General features: G+C 41.7%; 2 protein-coding genes across 2 annotated transcripts; both read left to right on the plus strand.

The window, feature by feature from the left end:
* The first annotated feature begins 455 nt into the window (after positions 1–455).
* LOC306857642 (matrix Gla protein-like) lies at positions 456–5,573 on the plus strand. Its single transcript, XM_079397667.1, has 5 exons — positions 456–1,021; positions 1,167–1,244; positions 1,320–1,349; positions 1,554–1,632; positions 5,067–5,573. Exons 2-5 carry the CDS (start codon positions 1,184–1,186, stop codon positions 5,209–5,211), a joined length of 315 nt encoding a protein of 104 aa, XP_079253793.1. The 5' UTR covers positions 456–1,021; positions 1,167–1,183; the 3' UTR covers positions 5,212–5,573.
* Positions 5,574–6,893: 1,320 nt separating this feature from the next.
* On the plus strand, positions 6,894–10,529 carry LOC306857650 (osteocalcin-like). Its single transcript, XM_079397679.1, has 4 exons — positions 6,894–6,980; positions 7,111–7,161; positions 8,521–8,614; positions 10,326–10,529. Exons 1-4 carry the CDS (start codon positions 6,923–6,925, stop codon positions 10,426–10,428), a joined length of 306 nt encoding a protein of 101 aa, XP_079253805.1. The 5' UTR covers positions 6,894–6,922; the 3' UTR covers positions 10,429–10,529.
* The last annotated feature ends 3,736 nt before the right edge of the window (positions 10,530–14,265 follow it).

Genomic DNA, 14,265 nt, shown 5'->3' on the forward strand with positions numbered 1-14,265 from the left:
TGAACAGCTGTGTGTGTTTGTGTGTTTATGTATATATAAATGTATATCTATATAAAAATAGACTATATACTGTATATGATCCAAAGTAACTAGTAACTAACTACTTGAGTAGTTTTTTTATCTGAAACTTTTTTACTCTTACTCAAGTAACTATTCAGACTTTTACTTGAGTACAGTTTTTGGGTACTCTACCCACCACTGGCGAGAGGTTTCTGAAAACTGCTTGATTTGGCACAGAGTGACCCCGTAGATTCTGTTATTGGTGTGTGTGTGTGTGTGTGTGTGTGTGTGTGTGTGTGAGTGAGTATTTTTTCTATCATGGCATTGTTTTGGCTCATTTGTCGACCAGCGGTGTTAAGTCTTCAAGGGTTTCTCAGTCTGCCATCAAACATCCCACACACTCATGATTCACACACACACACACACACACTCACACACTGCAGTTAAACTCTGTGTGTGTGTGTGAGAGAGGTATGTGTTGTGGGCTGAGCTCTGAGTCTCGAGTGAGTGTCAGATATTTACAGCAGCAGGCTGTTGAACTGTGAAAGATGGAGAAAACCCGTCAGACAGAGACAGACATGCTCTAGCGATGGAAGATGAAACGCTCAATATTTCCATGTTTGTCCTTTACTAGCTGCTTCAGTTGTTTTTCAAAGAGCCTGAGGAGGAGAAGCGTGTGGCTCGTGTGTTTTGGTTGTTGAGCAATAGTTTGTCTGGTCAGCCTTTTTAACCACACTCAACTCAACCGCTTCACCATCTTAACCAGAAAAACCAGGGCATTTGAGCAGCACTCTCAGATCACAGCTGTCTGTCTGTCTGTGTACTCTGTCTGTCTGACTCCAGATACATTACAAACACACTCCCACACCTGTGAAGTCATCTGTTTGAGTGTGTGTGTGTGTGGGTGAGACAGTGGAAAGAGCTCGGGGTGGAGGGTGCAAAGTGTTTATAAGAGCTGGAGAATCATGAAAAACAACCAGAGACTGAAGCAGAGGATACACGGACAGAGTCAGCTCTTCAGGTGCGACAGAACCATTGGCAGCTTTACATACAACCAGCAGATGTCTGATATTTCTCTGCATACAGCAGCCGTGTGTGTGTGTGTGTGTGTGTGTGCGCACGTGTGTTTTGTTGACTTGTTGACTTTGTTGTTTTGTGTGTTTCAGACGGATCAGCTGCAGTCATGAGTGTTGCTATTCACTGTGTGTTTCTCTTTGTTTCTCTGACGCTCGGCGCTTGTTATGGTGTGTATGAAGCTCTCAGCAGACTCACACACACACACACACTAACTAACAGATGTCTCTCTCTCTTCCCTGCAGATTCTCAGGAGAGCCGCGAGTCATACGAGGGTAAATTTTCATGATTCTCTTCATCTCTGTTTGCTTTGGCTCCGTGGAGCACGTCTGTGTTTATATGAAGCTGCTGCTGGACTTCTGTGTCTAAACTCAGCTCGAGATCAATGCTGTGATGAAACGCTGCATTCATTTGACATGGACGTTCATTGATCTCATATTACTGTGTCTTATGTCAAACAAACATCTGTTTTGTTTCAGTATTTGTCAATCCATATCAGGCGAACACTTTCATGAGGAGTCCCCAAGATCCCATCTATAACCAGTACATCTACAGGAGGTACAACACACACACACTCAAACACACACAGAGATACACGCACTTATACACACTCAAACACACACACACACACACTTATACACACTCAAACACACACACACACTTATACACACTCAAACACACACACACACACACACACACTTATACACACTCAAACACACACACACACACACACACACACTTATACACACTCAAACATACACACACACACACACACTTATACACACTCAAACATACACACACACACACTCAAACACACACACACATATACACACTCAAACATACACACACAAACATACACACACACTTATACACACTCAAACATACACACTTATACACACTCAAACATACACACACACACTTATACACACACTTATACACACTCAAACATACACATACACACACACACACACACTTATACACACTCAAACATACACACACACACACACACACTTATACACACTCAAACATACACACTCAAACATACACACACACACACATATACACACTCAAACATACACACACACACACACACTTATACACACTCAAACATACACACACACACACACACTTATACACATTCAAACATACACACACACACACACACTTATACACATTCAAACATACACACACACACACACACACACTTATACACATTCAAACATATACACACACACAAACACGCACTTATACACACTCAAACATACACACACACACACACACACACACACATATACACACTCAAACATACACACACACACACACACACACTTATACACACTCAAACATACACACACACACTTATACACATTCAAACATATACACACACACAAACATGCACTTATACACACTCAAACATACACACACACACACACACACACACACACACTTATACACACTCAAACATACACACACACACTTATACACATTCAAACATATACACACACACACAAACATGCACTTATACACACTCAAACATACACACACACACACACACACACACTTATACACACTCAAACATACACACTCAAACATACACATACACACTCAAACATACACACACACACACACTTATACACACTCAAACATACACACACACACACACACACTTATACACATTCAAACATATACACACACACAAACATGCACTTATACACACTCAAACATACACACACACACACACACTTATACACATGCAAACATACACACACACACACACACACACTTATACACACGCAAACATGCACACACACACACACACCTATCTAAATGAGGACATTCCACAGGTATGTGTTTTTATATACAGCTAGTTATAAATACTATAACCAAACCCTCATAGAACACTGGCTTCATTGTTACATTACAACAAAAATATTCAAAAAACATTTACTTCATTTATATATTGTTTTTACAAATAAGTATGTCCTCAAATGGAGGTCTTGTCAGATTTAGCCGACTTCATTGGACCAAATATACATATTTTGAGAAAAGTTTGGGAAATGTGAAGTTTTTAAAAGCTTTATTTTGGACCTGATTTAGTATTGATAATGAAAAGCAGCTGATGTTTTCAGCACATAGCAGTTTGTCTGTGAGCACATCAGCCACCTTGTATTACAGCTTTAGACCCTAACAGTCAAAGCATGCACTCATATACCTGATCATTAGACCCTTACATGCTTTAAACTTCTTAAAGTTCTCTACATTACACACATCACTCAAAACTAACAGCTCTTTTGTTTAATTTGGAAAACAGTCATTTAAAGTGATCATGTGTGAAAACACTTCATTTGTTCACTTTTTATATATTTGTATATATACAGTGGTGGCCAAAATTATGAGAACACTAGTATTCTCAGCAGCTGAAAAATGGTTTTAAGTAAGGTTTTATTTCTATATTTTGCTGCAGTGTCAGTAGGAAATATCAGTTTACATTTCTAAACATTCATTTTGCCATTAATTGTAATAATCCAGTGAATTTGTTTTCTGCTGTTGTCCAAAGAACAGAGCCACTGGCAGAAATCACTGGCAAAAAATAATTCAAAAAGCCTAGTGTTACAAACACAAAGTAACAGGTGCACAAGGTAACAGAACACAGTACTGAAGCAAACAAGGGCTAACAGAACATGGTATGTATAGGGGACCTAAAAAGAGTAATGACACACAGCTGGGAACAATAAGAACTAGTAGACAGAGCAAAGGGTAATGGCAAATGAAGTCCACAAACAATGGACAGGAGACACGGTTCTTCTGGATTTAGTCTGTGTCAGTTTGTTCTGTTTCTTCATGTCATTCCAGACAGACTGGATGATGATCAGATCTCTGTGTGGAGCACTAACATCTCACTGCATTGTTACTAAATACTAATTATTAATTAACTGCTAAATTAATGTTTGGAAATGTAAACTGATGTTTCCTACTGACACACTACAGCAAAACATAGAAATAACTGACTTAAACCCATTTTAGCTGATTAAAATACTAGTGTTCTAAAAATTTTGGCCACCACTTTATATATATTATATAGTAGTAGTAATTTTATTTTATAACTATATACTATGTGTGTATATATGTGTGTATGCATATGTTCAGTACACACATATACAGTAAATATGCATACATGCCAAGTCAGAAAATCAACTTTAGATCAGGGTTCCTCAAATCTTTCCCTGGAGGTCCACTCTGCTGCAGAGTTTAGCTCAACCCTGATCAAACTCACCTACCTGTGATTTTCTAATGATCTTGAAGACTGATTAGCATGCTCAGGTGTGCTTGATTAGGGTCAGGGCTAAACTCTGCAGGAATATTATGGTCCAGATTTGAGGATCCTTGGTATAGATTGGTCTCAAACTCAATTCCTAGAGGGCCACAGCTCTGCACAGTTTAGCTCCAACCCTAATCAAACACACCTGCTCCAGATAATCAGTGTCTTCAGGATTACTAGAAACTTCCAAGCAGGTGTGATTTGGAGCTGGTTGGAGCTAAACTCTGCAGAGCTGTGGACATTTAGCGCTCTACATGTCCACTCTACTGTGGACATGTAGAGTGTTTTACATTTTTTAAGAACTGTTGTCTCCAGGAATTGAGTTTGAGACCACTGGTATAGATTGTTTCACAGCAGCTTCACAATAGCATCAAATTCACATTCTGCTGTAAAGCAGCTCCTAACAAGTCAATAGTGTCATTCTACAGCTCAAGTCTGTTCAGTATTGATTCAGTTCAGTTGCGTAACTGTGCAAAATTCATCAGTCCTACATACTGTATATACAGTGCTTATGTGCATATGGATGTATGTGCGAGTGCTGTGACAAACTCCTGTGCTCCACTGCACTCTGAACAAGCAAAAGACACACAAAAGTAGTGTTTTCCATTTTTTAAGAACTGTAAAGGTTGTCGTCAGGCATGTGTGACGCTCAGGTGCTGTGTGTGTGTTTCAGGATGAAATCTCCGGCCGAGCAGCGGGCCGAGATCTGTGAGGATTATTCGCCGTGTCGTCTGTTTGCGCTGCGCTACGGATCACCGATGGCCTATCAAACGTACTTCGGCGCTCAGCAGCCCAACCCACATCTGCGTCGCTACTGAGCCCCGCCTCCTCGTTTGCAGTCGACCAATCAGCCTCTTCCTTTAAATGATGCCTTACAGACCAATTAAACCCAGACACCTATTTACACAGTTATAAGTGCTTCTGTGTGTCACAGGTTTGTATTAACCTCCTCTCGCTCTCTGACGACGGGCCGGTTTGCCCAGATATTAACACTGCGCTTCTGCTCATATATTCTCAATTATTCAAAGCTAAAATCACAAAGGCGCCTGTATTTCTTGCATTTCTTAATAGATGCAAAAATTAGTTGTCCGATGAAAATGTTTCCAGACCAGAAATGAGTGTTTTAATCTGGTCACAGATGTGTTCATTTGTTAATCGCAATTAAACTCCTGCAAACCTGAGCTGGTCTGTTCTTTCATCTGCTGGTTATTGTTCGTCTCCTGACCTCGGTCAGTCGCTCAGGATCCACGTGTACAAGCGGTTTGTTCTGAGGCGATCGCTGAATTCTTTCGTGACTTTGTGGCCGCTGCGCTCCAGAGATTCGTAAATCAGGCGGTGAAATTATACAGCTGCTGTCCAAGAGCGTGTTCTGTGCAGGAATAAATAGAAGCATGGCTCGACTGGAGAAGCAGAGCCAGAAAACATCCATGTTCAGCATCGGAACCCTCGACTAGAGTCCTGCAGAAGCACACACACACACATGTTTGTTTTTGTGAAAAGTGGGTTCATCTCATAGGTGTAATGGTTTTTATACTGTACAAACTGTGTGTACTATTGCTCTACACCTACCCTACACCTAAACTTAGTCCTCACAGGAGACTTTGCATTTCTACTTTTCCCCCAAAAAACTCACTCTGTATGATTTATAAGTGTTTTGAAAAGTGGGGACATGGGGCAATGTCCTGAAAAGTCACTTTCGCCTTGTAATACCTGACATACCTGTCTCATTATACACATTTATGTCCTCATTTGCCACAAAAATGCACGTGCACACACACACGCACACAATAACACGCTCTCACACACGCTGTCACTCACTCACACACGCACACACACACACTTTAACACAATCACACACACACTATATAACACACTCTCTCTCTCTCTCTCTCTCACACACACACATGTTGGTTTTTGTGGTTTATGGGGACTCTCCATAGGCGTAATGGTTTTTATACTGAACAAACTGTGTGTGCTATTGCCCTACACCAACCCTACACCTAAACTTAGCCCTCACAGGAGACTTTGTGCATTTTTAGATTTTCAAAAAAACACCATTTAGTATGTTTTTTAAGCCTTTTGAATTACGGGGACATAGGCAGTGTCCTCATAAACCACCTTCATATTGTAATACCTCTGTCATACCCATGTCATTATACACATTTGTGTCCTCATAAACCACATAAACATGCGCACACACACACACACACACACACACACAGAGAGCTCCAGGTGACTCCCGAGGAGCCGCTTGGCTCTGAACATCATTGCTGCAGGAACAGCTGTAATTAAAGTCTTTATATGAAATGTTTATAAGAAGCTGGTTTCCTCCGCTGACGAGCCACTCACACGCAATCACATTATTTGAAGATTGTGGACAGCGCCACCTAGAGTCTGTGCTGGTACTGCAGCGTGTGTGTGTGTTTGATTCCTCATCCAATCATGATGTCAGATGGTTGTGATGTCACGTTATAAATTAAATGAGTGACAAAGAAACAGTCACAGATCTGCTGAAACCCAGAGACAAACATGAAGAGCTTCAGACTCCTGATCTTCTGCTGCATGATAGCTGCATGTCTAAGCGCAGGTCAGTGTGTGTGTGTGTGTGTGTGTGTCTGTGTGTGTGTGTGTGTGTGTGTGTGTGTGTCTGTGTGTGTGTGTGTGTGTGTGTGTGTGTGTGAGAGAGAGATTGTTCTCAGTGTGTTCTTCTCTTCTAGGTCTTCCTGACACTAAATCAGTGAATCCTGCAGAATCTCCCAGTGATGATGGTGAGACACGTGTGTGTGTGAGAGAGAGAGAGCTTGTGTTATAGTGTGTGTGTGTGTGAGAGAGAGAGAGCGTGTGCGCGTTTTTGTGACAAATGAGGACATAAATGTGTATAATGACACAGGTATGACAGGTATTACAAGGTGAAGGTGACTTTTCAGGACATTGCCCCATGTCCCCACTTTTCAAAACACTTATAAATCATACAGAGTGAGGTTTTTTGGGGGAAAGTAGAAATGCACAGTCTCCTGTGAGGGCTAAGTTTAGGTGTAGGGTAGGTGTAGAGCAATAGTACATACAGTTTGTACAGTATAAAAACCATTACACCTATGAGATGAACCCACTTTTCACAAAAACAAACATGTGTGTTGTAGTTTACATATGTTGTATGTTGGCTCAATCTGAACATTTTTAATGTAAAGTAAATACAGTGTTGTTTGAGGGCTTGTGCTGATCTGTGGTGTTTCAGACTTTCTTCCAGTCTTTCAGTATTTCAGTCTTTAAGTGTTTAAGTCTTTCTGCTCGTCTGTAATTATCAGCCATTCCTGAAGATCTCATTCAGCTGCTCCAGGTGTGTTTGTTTAGAGCTGAACTTTTCAGGAAGATATTTTCCTTTCAAGTAGAGTCAGAAATATCATAATTACATGAATGATTGATAACAAAGATATCTGCAATGCTTTGTATGCAAAAATGATTTTAAAGTCAACTAAGTTTTATAGGGAGCCAGTGCAATGAGGCAAGGACAGGGGAGATATGATCTCTTTTCTTAGTTGCTGTTAAGAACCTGGCTGCTGTGGTTTGAACCATCTGTAATCGAGACAGTGTAGATTGAGGTAGGCCAATGTACAAAGAGTTACAGTAATCCAATCGAGAGGAAATTAGTGCATGAATTCTGATTTCAAGGTCTTTACTAGAAAGAAAGTGTTGCACCTTTGCCACTGAACTGAGATGAAAAAAGCTACTCTTTACTCTTTGAGCCCAAAGGGATTATGTAGAGGGAAAACAAAAAAGGGCCAAGAATGGATCCCTGAGGAACACCCCAATGGATAGGCGCGGGGGGTGAAGTAAAGGTCCCGATATTTACAGAAAAAATCCTCCCCTTTAAGTATGAGGCAACCACTCTAAAGCTAGGCCCTGAACCCCAACTACACACTCAAGTCGCTTCAGAAGAATATCGTGATCAACAGTGTCAAATGCAGCACTCAAATCTAGAAGTATCAGAATAGCAGATGACCCAGAATCAATGGATAGTAGAATGACATTTGTAACCTTCAACAATGCAGACTCAGTGCTTTGCAGGGCTCTAAAACCAGAGTGAAACCAGAATATATACAGGTGCAAACTCATGTGTCTCTTCTCAGGTGTGTTTGTGAAACGAGACGTGGCCTCAACAGTCGTGAGACAGAAGAGAGCAGGAACAGCACCTGCAGACCTGACTGTGGCTCAGCTGGAGAGGTACACACACACTCACTCACACACACTCTCTCTCTTTCTCTCTCTCACACACACACACACACACACGCTCACACACAAACACACACTTTTAAACTGTTCACAGAATTCTAGAATTGATTTGTTCTATTTTGTTTAATTATATATACATGCATGTATTTTTCTTATTTATTTATTTATTTATTTTTTATATACATACTTGTTCTATATTTAATGTAAACACTATGCTTTGGCAATACATTGTAACAATTGTCATGCCAATAAAGCACATATTGAATTGAATTGAATTGAGAGAGAGAGAGAGAGAGAGAGAGAGAGAGTGTGTGTGTGAGAAAGAGAGAGAGTGTGTGTGTGTGTGTGCATGTTTATGTGGTTTATGAGGACACAAATGTGTATAATGACATGGGTATGACAGAGGTATTACAATATGAAGGTGGTTTATGAGGACACTGCCTATGTCCCCGTAATTCAAAAGGCTTAAAAAACATACTAAATGGTGTTTTTTTGAAAATCTAAAAATGCACAAAGTCTCCTGTGAGGGCTAGGTTTAGGTGTAGGGTTGGTGTAGGGCAATAGCACACACAGTTTGTTCAGTATAAAAACCATTACGCCTATGGAGAGTCCCCATAAACCACAAAAACCAACGTGTGTGTGTGTGTGTGAGAGAGAGTGTGTGTGTGTGTGTGTGAGAGAGTGTGTGTGTGTTTGTGTGAGTGTGTGTGTGTGTGTGTGTGTGTGTGTGTGTGTGTGTGTGTGAGAGAGTGTGTGTGTGTGTGTGTGTGTGTGGGCGCATCACTGATTTGTTGACTCCTCCCTCTTTTTGTGACAGGCATCAATGTATCTTGCTGCTAGAGAGATACAATCTTGTTTTTCACCTAATAAATACTGAAGTTGTGTTTTCTTGTTTAACATTTTGAAGTCAGGGTAAAGTGTTTCAAATTGTGGATAAAATGCCTCTCTAATGTGTTGATAGTTAGGACAGCTGGTGAGGAAGTGTTGCTCTGTCTCCACTTCTCCATGAGTACAGTATGGACAGATGCGGCTCTCTCTGGGCAGCCAGTGCTGTCGATATCTGCCCGTCTCTATAGTCAGAGTATGACCGCTCAGTCTGTACCTCGTCATCTGTCTTCTTAGTTTACAGTCTTTCACTGTACTCAGATATTCTGCAGTTGTGGAATCTCTATTTAGGGCCAAATAACATTCAAGTTTACTTTGTTTTTCTGTTGTTTCTTTCCAATAGGTTAGATCATTTTCTTTTTGTTCTTTTATAATTTGGTTGGGCCAAATGTTGTGGCTGATTATTTGAGTGTCCTGCTGCTGGATGTTAGTCATGTTAGTCTGTGTTTGCAGCTTCAGGACCATCTGAATCAGGGGACTTTTTTCAGGGTTCACTTCATGGTAAATTTTTAAAATGATAAGAGTTGGGGTCGCTCATTTTTAAGTGTTTCCAAAATGTGATGGCTCGTTTCTCAATGTGCATTAGTAGAGGGTATTGGCCTAATTCTGCCCTGCATGCGTTGTTGGGTGTGCTCCTCTGTACTCCGAGGATACTCTTACAGAACTCAGCATGCAGGGCTTCAAGAGGATTTTTGTCCCATTTTTCAAATTGGTGATTTAGGAGAGGACCCCTATCTCTCTCTCTCACACACACACAATCTCTCTTTCTCTCTCTCTCTCTCTCTCTCTCTCACACACACTCGCTCTTGTCTTGCAGTCTGAGGGAAGTGTGTGAAGCTAACCTGGCCTGTGAGCACATGATGGACGTGTCCGGCATCATCGCGGCCTACACTGCGTACTACGGGCCCATCCCCTACTAGAGCGCCGCCGCTGGGCCGCATCCAAGCATTACGAGCATCTGTCAAAAATTATAAAAAAAATACCAGATCAATAGCAGATCATAATAAAGAAATGAAGTACTACAGTGTTGTCTGGAGTTTTTACTACTACTGATCACGCCATATTTGATTTTTGAGTGTTTGTCAAGTCACGTTTATTTCTATATCACTTTATACAAAACACACTCACTATAACACACTCTCTCACACACACACACACACACACACACACTATAACACTTCACACATGCATTTTCATTCATAAGCTATAATGGTTGCAATCAGGGCCGGCTTTGCCGACAGTCGACACAGGCGGCCGCCTGGGGCGCCATCTGCTGAACGGGGCGCAAAATTGCAGAATAAAAAAAAAAAAAGTTAATTAAATGTATCGTATTATGAAAGCTGCGCACACGCTGTACACTTTTACTGTGCACTGTACACACACTGCTTGTATTTGTCCATTTCTTTTACTAGATTATACAATCCTAAAAGACGACTCTGACAGCTGTCAAACTCACGCGTTGCTCAGCAACCGGGAGTGGCGCGAAAACATCTGACAGCTGGTTTTAGCGCTTTAAATGATGGGGTAAAAGTTGCCCCCCTTGGCGGTTGTAGGCTATAAATGATCATATATAATCAAATGGGGGGGGGGGGGGGGCGGACTCTCGCCTTGGGCACCAAATAACCTAGAGCCGGCCCTGGTTGCAATACATTTTAGTTTTAAACATTTAAGTGTCATTGTTTAAAAAAAATATTTATTGACTGTTTCATAGACGTTAAGATAGGCTACAAATGGCATGAAATTTGAAAGCATATGTAATTTCACAGTAATTTAATAACCATGCAACATTCTGGGAACATTAGTTTATGGTTACAAAAAATTATAACCTAAAAAGAACATTCACCTAACGTTAGTATTGGGTTCCCAAAACAATAACCACAAACTAACTTTAGGGGAACGCTCTTCTGTGTCTGCTGGGGATCTGTTGATCTTTATCTCTCAATGATTTTATGAACATATACAAATAATACCGAAGTGAATTGGTCACACTATAGTCTAAACCTCAGCGGCTTTACCAAAATGAAGCAAATAAAATATCAGAAACTAGTGATGTATGCGCTGTCTCATGAAGTTTCGAAACCAGAGCGTGTGTCACGTGATTCCAGTAAACGAGGTCGTATCGATGCTCTGCTGATGGTCTGCTGATGGTCTGCTGATGGTCTGCTGATGCTCTGCTGATGCTCTGCTGTTGGTCTGCTGTTGGTCTGCTAATGGTCTGCTGTTGGTCTGCTGATGGTCTGCTGATGGTCTGCTGTTGGTCTGCTAATGGTCTGCTGATGCTCTGCTGTTGGTCTGCTGATGGTCTGCTGATGGTCTGCTGATGCTCTGCTGATGGTCTGCTGTTGGTCTGCTAATGGTCTGCTGTTGGTCTGCTGATGGTCTGCTGATGCTTTGCTGATGGTCTACTGATGCTCTGCTGTTGGTCTGCTAATGGTCTGCTGTTGGTCTGCTGATGGTCTGCTGATGGTCTGCTGTTGGTCTGCTAATGGTCTGCTGATGCTCTGCTGTTGGTCTGCTGATGGTCTGCTGATGGTCTGCTGATGCTCTGCTGATGGTCTGCTGTTGGTCTGCTGTTGGTCTGCTGATGCTCTGCTGATGGTCTGCTGTTGGTCTGCTGATGGTCTACTGATGGTCTGCTGTTGGTCTGCTGATGGTCTGCTGATGGTCTACTGATGCTCTGCTGTTGGTCTGCTGATGGTCTGCTGATGGCCTGCTGATGGTCTGCTGATGGCCTGCTGATGGTCTACTGATGGTCTGCTGATGGTCTGCTGATCTCGGAGTCTGTAAACCCAAGAATCAAGCGAGTTCACTGAGATCAGCGTTGATGGGTTTTACCTGATCTCCGATCCATTTCATCACATTTGTAGACATTTTAAACAGTTGAGTAGTACAGTGCTGGTCATAAAATTAGAATATCATGAAAAAGTTGATTTATTTGAGTAATACCATTCAAAAAGTGAAACTTGTATATTAGATTCATTCATTACACACAGACTGATATATTTCAAATGTTTATTTCCTTTAATTTTGATGATTATAACTGACAACTAATGAAAGTCCCAAATTCAGTATCTCAGAAAATTAGAATATCAATTCAGACCAATGCAAAAAAAAATGATTTTTAGAAATGTTGGCCAACTGAAAAGTATGAACATGAAAAGTATGAGCATGTACAGCACTCAATATTTAGTTGGGGCTCCTTTGGCCTGGATTACTGCAGCAATGCGGCGTGGCATGGAGTCGATCAGTCTGTGGCACTGCTCAGGTGTTATGAGAGCCCATGTTGCTCTGATAGTGGCCTTCAGCTCTTCTGAATTGTTGGGTCTGGCGTATTGCATCTTCCTCTTCACAATACCCCATAGGTTTGCTATGGTGTTAAGGTCAGGCGAGTTTGCTGGCCAATCAAGAACAGGGATACTATGGTCCTTAAACCAGGTACTGGTAGCTTTGGCAGTGTGTGCAGGTGCCAAGTCCTGTTGGAAAATGAAATCTGCATCTCCATAAAGTTGGTCAGCAGCAGGAAGCATGAAGTGCTCTAAAACTTCCTGGTAGACGGCTGCGTTGACCTTGGACCTCAGAAAACACAATGGACCAACACCAGCAGATGACATGGCACCCCAAACCATCAATGACTGTGGAAACTTTACACTGGACCTCAAGCAACGTGGATTATGTGCCTCTCCTCTCTTCCTCCAGACTCTGGGACCTTGATTTCCAGAGGAAATGCAAAATGTACTTTCATCAGAGAACATAACTTTGGACCACTCAGCAGCAGTCCAGTCAAGACGCTTCTGACGCTGTCTCTTGTTCAAGAGTGGCTTGACACAAGGAATGCGACAGCTGAAACCCATGTCTTGCATACGTCTGTGCGTGGTGCTTCTTGAAGCACTGACTCCAGCTGCAGTCCACTCTTTGTGAATCTCCCCCACAGTTTTGAATGGGTTTTGTTTCACAATCCTCTCCAACTGTCAAGTCAGCAGTCTTCCCCATGATTGTGTAGCCTACAGAACTAGACTGAGGCTGTATCCAAAATCGCCCCCTATACCCTCAGATAGTGCACTATTTGAGGGGACAGCCATTTTAAGTGGTGTTCGAAACCATAGTGGATGTTCTCGAGTGCACTCGTTCAATCCCACAATGCACCGCAAAAACGAGTGTACAAGCGATGTACACTCAACGGCTAGAGAATCCCCAGAATGCACTGCGAGAGTCGCGCGCCGTATGAATTCCCGCGTCTCACCAGAAGATGGCGCCCGCAGCTGAATCATCCATTCATTAATTTTAGAAGCGCTCGTCCACGGCGTAATACAACACAGGTACAAATTAATTGTAAATTGACTATTAGAGTTTATACATAATTTCCGTGACTGAGTTCTAGATAAATCCTTCAATCTTACTATTGGAGCTGCCCGTATCAAATTATTATTAAACAGGAAGCAAACTATGCAAAAGCGGCAGTGCTTCCGGTGCACTTAGTGTCCGAATTCACTCACTCGTTTTCATTCACTCCTTCAAGTGAACTGTATGAGTGCACTACTGTAGGGACTAGTGAATGAGGGTATAGGGGGCGATTTCGGATACAGCCTGAGAGACCATTTAAAGGCTTTTGCAGGAGTTTTGAGTTAATTAGCTGATTAGAGTGTGGCACCAAGTGTCTTCAATATTGAACATTTTCACAATATTCTAATTTTCTGAGATACTGAATTTGGGACTTTCATTAGTTGTCAGTTATAATCATCAAAATTAAAGGAAATAAA

The sequence above is a fragment of the Barbus barbus genome (assembly GCF_936440315.1).
Source record: "Barbus barbus genome assembly, chromosome: 3".
Lineage (NCBI taxonomy): Eukaryota > Metazoa > Chordata > Actinopteri > Cypriniformes > Cyprinidae > Barbus > Barbus barbus.

Bases quoted from the DNA above. Each gene is read 5' to 3' on its own strand.
- LOC306857642 (XM_079397667.1), top strand. From the start codon at position 1,184: ATGAGTGTTGCTATTCACTGTGTGTTTCTCTTTGTTTCTCTGACGCTC. The intron at 1,245-1,319 runs GTGTGTATGAAG...TCTTCCCTGCAG, and splicing joins GACGCTCGGCGCTTGTTATG to ATTCTCAGGAGAGCCGCGAG. The intron at 1,633-5,066 runs GTACAACACACA...TGTGTGTTTCAG, and splicing joins AACCAGTACATCTACAGGAG to GATGAAATCTCCGGCCGAGC.
- LOC306857650 (XM_079397679.1), top strand. From the start codon at position 6,923: ATGAAGAGCTTCAGACTCCTGATCTTCTGCTGCATGATAGCTGCATGT. The intron at 6,981-7,110 runs GTCAGTGTGTGT...CTTCTCTTCTAG, and splicing joins AGCTGCATGTCTAAGCGCAG to GTCTTCCTGACACTAAATCA. The intron at 8,615-10,325 runs GTACACACACAC...CTTGTCTTGCAG, and splicing joins ACTGTGGCTCAGCTGGAGAG to TCTGAGGGAAGTGTGTGAAG.